This window comes from Anticarsia gemmatalis, chromosome Z (genome assembly GCF_050436995.1).
Source record: "Anticarsia gemmatalis isolate Benzon Research Colony breed Stoneville strain chromosome Z, ilAntGemm2 primary, whole genome shotgun sequence".
Classification (NCBI taxonomy): Eukaryota; Metazoa; Arthropoda; class Insecta; order Lepidoptera; family Erebidae; genus Anticarsia; species Anticarsia gemmatalis.
The window spans coordinates 11,050,770-11,060,762 of record NC_134776.1 but is presented as its reverse complement, the minus strand read 5'-3'; the positions used below and the strand labels follow the sequence as shown (position 1 = coordinate 11,060,762).

General features: G+C 33.7%; 1 protein-coding gene across 1 annotated transcript; it reads left to right on the top strand.

Annotated features, from left to right (window-relative positions):
- Positions 1-533: 533 nt before the first annotated feature.
- On the top strand, positions 534-9,130 carry Syx6 (Syntaxin 6). The gene is made up of 6 exons (XM_076134654.1): positions 534-723; positions 2,744-2,913; positions 3,535-3,629; positions 3,989-4,299; positions 4,585-4,679; positions 5,371-9,130. The coding sequence occupies exons 1-6, from the start codon at positions 689-691 to the stop codon at positions 5,445-5,447; spliced, it is 783 nt and encodes a 260-aa protein (XP_075990769.1). The 5' UTR covers positions 534-688; the 3' UTR covers positions 5,448-9,130.
- The last annotated feature ends 863 nt before the right edge of the window (positions 9,131-9,993 follow it).

Sequence of the window (9,993 nt, the reverse complement as noted above, 5' to 3'; positions counted from 1 at the left end):
TACATAGGTACCTAGTAGATTATAAGATTTAGTAAATACTGTGACAATACTTGTCTAATTAATTTAAAAAAAAGGAAAACTGGTAAAAATTTTGCTATTATGTTTAATCCACGCTCAAACTGTCTTATGTAGCCCGTTCATTTAATGGCACTATGTATTAGCTAATTGACTGTAGCAAGCTTCGTAAACCTAGCCTGCTGTCAAAGCTGTCTTAATTGTAATATTTTGACTTTGACACTAGTTGATTATGACAAATTTATAAATACGGGGAGGTGAGGGTCAGAGTTGGGGTAGATAGGGAGGTTCGGGTGGAAAACGAGGAGGAAAGTGCGTGGTACTGTGATAATATTGTAGTGGTGTGGGGTTGATGTCGCATCAAGTCGTCTCTACTGCTCGCAGCGACCCTGGTGCGATTGCGCATTGCAACATTGAGTCGTTACGCAGCTCGAGCCTTCCCTGTTTTACATGAGTTAGCAAAGGACGGCGAATACCGTTTTCATCGAGCGAATTATACACAGAGTAGGTAGGTACGTATCATGTTGTCGATATTTTGTGGGATAGGCGAAGGATCGTCTGGATACACTTCTGTGTTTATCTGTCTGTGTGGATTTTTATTTGCAAATCTTTGTGCTTATATTTCTCATCACATGAATCACCTTGCGCTAAAACATTGTTATTCTTGTTTGACATGACTTTGGAAGATCCATTTTACGTCGTCAAAGAGTAAGTAGATATAATTTTATTTAAGCAAATAAGCGAAGGCTTAAGTGTTGCTTTTTTGAACTATTGATGAGAAATACATTATACATTTAGCTAAATTTATACAAACTACTTTGCTCTAGTTAGTATTGTTTCTTTTTTTGTGAAAATATAGCAGGTATGTAGCATGAGGTTTAATTAAAAATTCAGTGGAGGTGTAATTTTATAGAAACTTATAGACATTAATCATTGTATGATCAACCATAAAACACTTAACTTATTATACTGAGTTCCTGGCTTTTGTTTTTTCTATTCTACCTATTTATAGTCAATTCTTTATCTATATTTGTTGATTGGTAGATCTGTAACTTTAGGTGAAAAATAAGTAAGTACACTATAGAATCTGAAATAAATCTCAATAATAGATTATTTGAAAAAAAAATACACAAATACTAAGAATTTATTCCCTTGGTTTCTAAAATACAAAAGTAAATAAAATATTTTAAGATTTAATTGAAAACCTCTATGATATAAAATTGAACAAAACCCTGTTGCTGATATCAATCATTCATACATCAAATAGGCAGGAATTGAAATGCTTCACTTCAGTAGCCACAATGATGCAACAAGTATACAACAGTTAGTTTTCACACAGAATTTATTGCTCTGTACCTGCTACATGTTTTCTATAAGTGGGTGATTCAAGTGTAATGCTTTTGTGTTGTACCTTAGGCAAATACTCGAAGATTAGATTATGTTACAAGTAGGGTCCAAGATTTTGGTTTTTGGCTTGTGATGATTTTGGGTCTGGGCATTTAAGAAGGACTTATATGATAGTTTCAAGCAACAGCTTCCATTGGCAGTAGTTGGAGAAGGCCCATGCCAATAGGAACTTAGGGATCTTCTGTAACCCAGAATAATTTTGTTAATCAATTTATAATGATTTGCTAATATGCAACCTATGTTAAGAGTAAAAGGCTATTATTATTATATGGTAATCTATATGGTACTGGTGATTTTGAAGTTGACTTAAGACTCTCAGCCCCATTGTTTTGCTAGTTTTACTATTTATATGGTGCATATATTGACAAATATCATGAAAGGAGTCTTGTTCACAACTAGAAAGTGCTAGGTGTCTAATTAACTACAATACTATTTGACTTTAATCTATGTGAAGTGACCAGTTGCATGCTACTACATATAGCATTCTTGAAGTTTATATAAGATATGTGTAGTCAGTCCCCTTTGTTTAAAATTTTTTTGTGTGTTATTTAATTTTACTGTATGCATCAGTGTTAGGATGTTACACTATTTTAAAGGCTTTTTACAGGCAGGTTGACCCTAGATTATTAGTTCATACATAAGTATATTTATCATTAAAGTAAACAGCTTTCTAGGCTGTTGAGATAGATGATGACAATCTTTAATCTTAGCTACTTTGTGAATGGATATAAATTATAAGTAAATAATACTACTGAACTGTTTCTTTTACCTATGACATTAAATAATTATATTTTAAAAGCTCTTTGCTTACACTATATGAAGGGAATAAAATCACTTCATAGCAGTTATCTGTGTCATAATTTCAGATCTTTTAAGCCCAGAAGTTTGGCCTAGGCTTTGAAGAATCAGCCAGTCAGGATATTTAATTTGTATAAAATAGATTAAACAAGTTTGTTTAAACAGACTATTCATCATTACTTTAGCTGCAGCTTAGCAACAACAGAGCTACTTAATAATAAGGCAGGTCACAAAAAGTAATAAATAGAGACCTTAGGATTACTTTGTCACTTTAAACACATAAAATAAGACATTGTAAGTGCATTTCTTTACTAATTTAGCTTATTACACCTAGACATTGAGTGGCACTTAGAAAATTGCTCAGGTACAAACTGTCTTTGCCCTACATACATGACATAAATAGAAATGTGTCAATGTCCTACATTTTATGTTAGTAAAGGATCAAGATACTGAAAGTGATTGTTATTTGCTGTGCTCATTTTGAGTATTGCTTTATTAATTAATGTATTATTTGAATAAACAGTGAGGTGTTCAAAGCATTGAACAAGACCCGCGGGCTATACTTGAGGTGGCAGGAGATTTCGAAGGCGCCAACCATCCCCAACAGTCCTGAAGTGGAATGGACTTCTACGGAGCTAAGGAACGCACTCCGTAGTATTGAGTGGGACCTTGAAGACTTAGAAGATACTATTAATATCCTTTTTAAAAGCAATAAAGCGAATAACTGCTAGCTGATGTACTATATTTTTTGTTGATTTGCATATTTTCTTGAGCCCAGCTAAATTATAAGCGCACTAAGTTGATTGGTTCTTAATATATATTTTGTATACAGTGTTAGTAGTTATGAGTCTGCTAACCATCATGGAGATTTGATTGCTTCAACACTTCTATTTATTTGTAATTACAACTTGACCTTTAATTCTTCACACACAAGAAATCATAATTCTCTCTCATAGATCAAGGGTTTTCGAAGGGTAATCGGAGGTACAAATTGCTATTGTAATCTAAAACGGTTGGTTTAAGTCATTCGACGTTTTACTTAGTTCATTTATAGCAGATCATTTACGGTTCCATTATGATCTGCTCTTACGTGATGTCCCTCAGACATCACCTTTATGGAAAGAAATTAGTCCTATAGTTGAAATAAACAGTTCTTACCAGTTGAAATAAAAAATAAAAGTATACTTTCCTTCAGTGAATTGAGGAATCTTCAGTATCTAAAGTGATTTCCATTCATGGCCTATAATTTCTTTTCCCTTTGTATATTGTGAGAATTGTTTACAGTCAAATAATTTCCTTAACATTTTTACTCACGTATTGTAGAGAAGAATTCCTCCAAGTTTAAGATCGACAATAAAGAAATATCGGAGAGGCGAACTTTTATTGAAGCGACTAAACAAGAAGTTAAAGTAAGTTGAATACATATGCTTTTTTGATATTATGTACAAGACTTCAGAGGTCCGAATTATTACTGTGTCCTGTTATGTGGTCAGCTAAACTGTTCATATCTGGAAATGTCTGACCCCCGGTTTCTGAGTACATTTAGTGGTAGTTTATCTATTCAATAGCGTTTTTTTATATGAGTTTAAACGATATTTAATAGATAAACTACCGCTAAATGAACCTCAGAAACCGGGTGTTAAACTTGCAATTACAGTGAGTTATTGAGACAATTTTAAAGATTCTCAATTCATTACTAGTCATCACTTTTTTTACAAATGGGATAATCTATCCTTATAAAATGAATAACTATATTGTTTATTCCCAGGTCATGAAGAGTAAAATGAGTTTGAACAGAAACCGCGACAATGACGGTACCGCTCGCGAACCATTGCTGGGCGAAGAGAGTCCGATACATTTGGGCAATGTATGGACGTCCACGCCCAAGTACACAAAGTACTCGAAACTGGCGAACCAGACGGACAGTCCGAATAGGTTCGACTACGACAGCGATATAATGTCCATGCAGGAGAAGATGCTTGTCAGTCAGAATGACCAGCTACAAGTGATCAGCAATTCAGTTGGCTCGCTGAAGACAGTCTCCAAACAGATTGGAATAGAACTCGACGAACAAGCTGTGTAAGTATCCGTTTGTTTCTTTTGTTTTATTGATGTTGACGTTATAAATGTTACAAAATTGTTTTACTGCGACTTTATGACCAATCTAGTTAAACAAAATCTAGTAGAACTTTACAGTTACAGTTTCAGGTTTTAACAAATTGTTTATAGATTATCATCTTTGCACTTCAAACATTAAATCTATTTTTGTAGTAGGTACTATCGTTTAAGACTAACATAAGCAACAGGTGTAGAATGTTTTCTAGTTATAGCAAAAAGTTTTGAGTTAGTATATTTTTGTTCTAGGATGTTAGACGACCTGAATACTGAACTGGAGAACGCAGACTCTAAGCTAGACTCTACGATAAAGAAAGTTGCGAAGGTGCTTCATATGAATAATGGTAAGATATTTCTGTATTTAACTCATTAATTAGTATATTATGTACGTTTTTCAGACCAGCTTGTCTTCAAACGCTGATATTTAAAAAAATAATTTAAACACGCTTTCTCAAGAATCATATGTTCTAAAAACGTTAATTTTAGATATTTCTCTGAGTTATTACTTTTTCTGTATCATACATCTTCTAATTAATGATGGTTCCTTACTATATTTTGAGTCAATTGTTGTATCTTGTCGCGATAAATAATTATATTCTATACACTTAAGTGTTAAATGACACAATTCTAATAAGAATGCTATATTATATTGGCTAACACGACAGTAATACCTTTACCGCATCGCTTGTGGTTTGCGGTATATTACTATAATATTATGATATTAATAGTGTGATTTCGTGATCTAGATAATAATTATGAATTTCTGACCTTAAAGAAAACCCTATTTTGACTTCTTACGCCACAGTTTTTCTCGCGTGATGATCACTCTGCTTTTGTAATCCTATCTTATTTTTCGATAGCCTTTTGTCTGTTTTTGATAGCAACAAAGCTATCACATGACCCATGAGTATATATTTAAAAATCTTGATGGTTCTTCTAGAAATCGGGTCATGCTAACAAAATAAAATATCCGCTATTATAAAGAGATTTTAATTACTCGAGATCGTATATCTAATAAAACTTTTCTTGTTTCAGATCGACGTCAATGGCTCGCAATAGGAATTCTCGTAGGCCTTCTAGTGATAATATTAATACTTTTTGTTATAATTTGAACGTATTTAGACGTTTCGTTAGTGTAAATGTTAAATCATGTTCGTAGCTAAGTGATATATATTCTTGTATGATAACGTCTAGTAAATATTTCACGATCTATTCTATCATAATTATAGATAACAATTAGGATTGTAACCGACTTGATAATGTATGTTTCTTTCTATTGTACACCTGTATCTAGAACTCATTGCTTCTATTCTAACTTAGTGGTACTTGCTTAGGCAGTAGATATGTTATGGACCAAGTGATTAATATAGCATAATGCCAGAGCAAGTTGGAGAATAGCCAATATGGAAATACACTATCGTAATAACGAATGCCTACCTATTCGCCGTTATTGGTCAGAATTCTAATAAAATAGACGCGTTTTGCCTTCAGCATTCAGCATTCAGGTATTTTAAAAGGAGATCAGTAGACATGTCTATATAACATCACTGTGAATATAAGCTTGGAATTCACTGACAGATCAAGAATTTGGTTCTGGTCACGGATTTTGAATTGCTTTGGGTCTTGTCCGGGTACTGTGTTAAAAAAGTGCACCTGCAACACAAAAGTATTATGTATAATTATTCACTTGGTCTAAGTCCGAAGCACACGTTTAGTAAAAGTATTGTATTCTCTATTGCCAACGTAGGTTTCAAGTTAAGTTAGAATAGACGTCACGAGTTTGATGAAATCCAAGTCTTTCCACTATGAATCTTAAACTTCCTGCCACCATTATTCTTTACTTATGTACTAGTAAAGATGAAACGAATGTCCGCATTTTCAAAATTCGCGATTGACAAAGTTATTTGTGACATCTTTACTACTCTGGCTTATTCTCTACTGACGCAGACGTCGGTCGCATGTTACACGTATACATCTGCCGCGCCCGTCGTCTCTGTGCAGTGTCCCATTAAACATTGTGTTTATTAGTCCGCTCGATCGATGTACGCGACCGACCTCAGCGTAAGAGGAAATTAAACCTTATTGTATTAGTCCTACGTCCACTGAGTGTTCTCTTCTGTCACATTCCAATAATTATTACGATTTATAGACCATAGTATCCGCAGTAGTTGTAAAAGTTCGTAGTTATACGACGCAGTCATTCCAAGTGCCTCGCTTGAGACTGAAGTCAACAGCATTATACATATTGTATACAGTACAATTATTTATAAAAGACGCGTTGCCTATAAAGTTATATGATGTGAATATGATTTCATTTTAATGAAAGATCAATGTTCCTGGACATCCACATCTCGTAAAATCTAATGAGTCACACCAATGATTTTTGTTATAAGCATATTTAAAAACTAGGTACTTCAAGGATAAAAAATATGTTTTTATTTTTTTCGTATCTTCAAAAATGACCGAGATATTAAACGTCAAAGTATGGCCTTCGCGCCAAACTCCGGCAAAGCGGCCGCACGGACGTGTGACGTCATCTGACGACACTGCTATTTCGTTAGTACTTGCCGATACCTACATAGGCTCGTTGTCTCTCGCGGTTTCGCTTTAAATCATTTGTTTTGCTTATAGTGGACAAACAAAATGGTTAGAAAATATTGTATTGTTCCTATGTGTACTAAGTCCAGTGAAAAAACACCCCAAAAAATGTTTTTTTCTGTACTATGTACCTAAACTGTTTTATATTTTTGCAAGAGACACCTAATCTAAAACTTAAAGCCCGGTTCAGATAATGTCAAGCGCAAATGTTAAATAGAAGTTTATTGCCTTTTGAACACTTCCTCAAGATCAAGATGCCATATCATGTTCATACCTAGCTAGCAATGAACTTCTACTAAACAGTGGATAGGTACTATTTAATGAGCAGTTCAATGACCTCACAGGCGGCGGCGAGCCGAGCGCGGCGGTTGAGTTGGCGTTGGTTTTTTGTTTTGAAAAAAGAACTCATGTTTACTAAATCTAATAATATCAAAATTAAATTGTTTAATTAAAAGTTCTCATTACACACCCAATCATATAAGACATCCTACAGAGTAGATTCATGCATTCATATGATAGCCATCAACCTGACTAAAATTAGAGGCAGGGTGACAATTTTTTTTTTATAATATTATATTAAAGCTATGTTTTCCAAATTTACACTTGGTAGGTACGTAACACTCATTATTTGTAATGCCAGTTGTAACAAACTTTCAATTTTATTGTTAACTACACACAATAATTATTATTAGTAATTTAGTAGTATACGAGTTCAACTTTATTTACCTGGGTCTAGTTGATGATTGTGTGCGTGGCGATCGAGATCGAGGATATCTTAGTGGAGGCTTATTTTACAAAAAACACGATGATTAAATTTATAACACATACACATACACAGACTCTTTAAATATTAAATGCAAATCACTTTTCAAGTCAAAACTCCGCATCACCCGCAGTCGAACAAGCGTGTCTATCGCGTCGTGACGTCAGCGCATAGCGCGCGAAGCAACGCAAATTTAAAAATGCAGTGAAACTTTATAACGCTGTAACTTCGGTAATTTTGACCCGATTTTGATAAAACAAAAACTATTATTATCAGCATAAGTACACAAATTTAATGCAGTATGTTTAATAGTCATATTTTGATGTGCTGGTGTGACTCATTGACTACAGGATGAATAGAATTGAAGTGTTGTACGGTTTGAATTATTCTAAAAAGATATGTGTACTTTTGTATAAATAATTGTACTGTAATATATTTAACCGATTTTATCAAACAAATTATAGTAAGGAAAATGATTCTAAACATTTTAACGGTACAATTTTTGGAAAGGTTGTATTTTGGCTAGTACCTAAGTATTTCATTCTAATGTATGAGAAATATTGAACAGTTGATGGTTATGATAGTTTAATGTTTATTTTGTGATATATATCGGTACATTACACTTTTGTTACAATTCTAATCAAAAACGCCAATCATTTCAGATAAGATTCGATAGCGATCGTCAAATAAAAATCATTTGTAAAGTTGTAATTATTATTTATTGCATTAAATAAGTTTTATGATAGGTAATTGTTTTTAAAATTTTAGGTTATTATTAAATGAATTTTATTTATTTACAATGGGAATACGAATAATTAAATGATGCTGAACATTGACCGAAACAATAATTTACGTTAGCAACACTTATCAGATCTCGCAGTTGCGTGTATATCGGAATGCGTTTCATATGAAGAACGTCTATAGTAGTCGACTCTCATAGTGTAGCCACCTCAACGTACTAATTAATAGCTAAACTTAACTCATGTATCGTCACGCTGTACTCCATGAGAGGTTAGTTTACACTGGTTGTCTCTTACTATTCAATTTCCATAAATTCAAGACCTACAGTCATTTATTAACATTTAATTAATAAGTATTTTGATTTTCAGAATACTTCTTTGAAGGTTGGTAACGGAACTTGCGAGTTTGATATAAATGACCACATATTTAGATTAACAAGTAAAATCTAGAAATATTGTTGATTAAGTGATAATATACCTGATTTTAGTCGTATTGGCTGTTTATTTATTAGCTAAATATGTAATCTAGGCATTATTCAACATTTTCATACATACATTTTAGCAAAATTTGTTTGTAAGTAAATAAATCGTGTCTGTTGTTTTGAGAATTGCTTTATATGTAAATCTACTGTGTTATTCTTACAGTTATGTTTGTAATGACATTATGAATACTACATTAAAAATGAAATTTTTAAAAACATACGCTTTTTTCATTATTTTCTGGGGAACCATGCGGGTTTCAGGATCCTTCATTCATCACAAATTCATACGCTTTTACCAATAAAAAAATTGCGCACACTACAATTTTTTTTAACAATTTACGGTTGCAGCAGCAGTTATTGTAAGTATCCTGTTAATAACATACATATGATCTAGCATTCTAGCATCACGCCTGTAATGGCATGAGGTTCGTGTAGAGGTCTATGAATGCTCACGTTTCACCATAAACAATATTAGTCCCATGAAATAGGGGGTGAGCCTATATGCCTATGCCATGTAATAGGGCTTGTTACCATAATCCAGGCACTTTCGATAAGTATTTTAATATAAATTGAAGAAGACTAATAGTATTTTGTCCGAGCTGGTAGTCGAACCCAAGACTTTAGCAGTCGGATACCGACCGCGCTACAAAGGCAGTCAATTAATAATTTACTGTGTACTCAATAAAATGGAATCAGTTCTGTACAAATACTTTAATTACTGAAGTTTACAATCATCAGTGGTCTGCTCTGTACAGTTAGGATTACGGCTCGATTACATAATTGTAGGTAAAAGCTAGTTGCCATCTCTAAAATTTGGAAAGCCGGACAAGACGCGTGAAAACCCCGGATTTTAGAGTCCGAAAGCCGGACATGTCAACAAGAAGAGCAACCGCGACGGGAGGAGTGCGGGAATGGTGAATATACTTGGTTCGTCGGTTGATTGTGGTGTGCGAGCATAGTGCGTGTCTCGCGGGCGGCCTAATTTTTTTTATTAATATTTTTTTTAACACCCGGTCTACAAATGAAACCTTCCCCGGATGCGGATCTAAACTAGGACAAATCCGGGGAAACCCGG

Coding starts and splice junctions, on each gene's coding strand:
- Syx6 (XM_076134654.1), top strand. CDS start 689: ATGACTTTGGAAGATCCATTTTACGTCGTCAAAGA. Junction 3,630..3,988: donor CGACTAAACAAGAAGTTAAA/GTAAGTTGAATA, acceptor GTTTATTCCCAG/GTCATGAAGAGTAAAATGAG. Junction 4,680..5,370: donor GGTGCTTCATATGAATAATG/GTAAGATATTTC, acceptor TTCTTGTTTCAG/ATCGACGTCAATGGCTCGCA.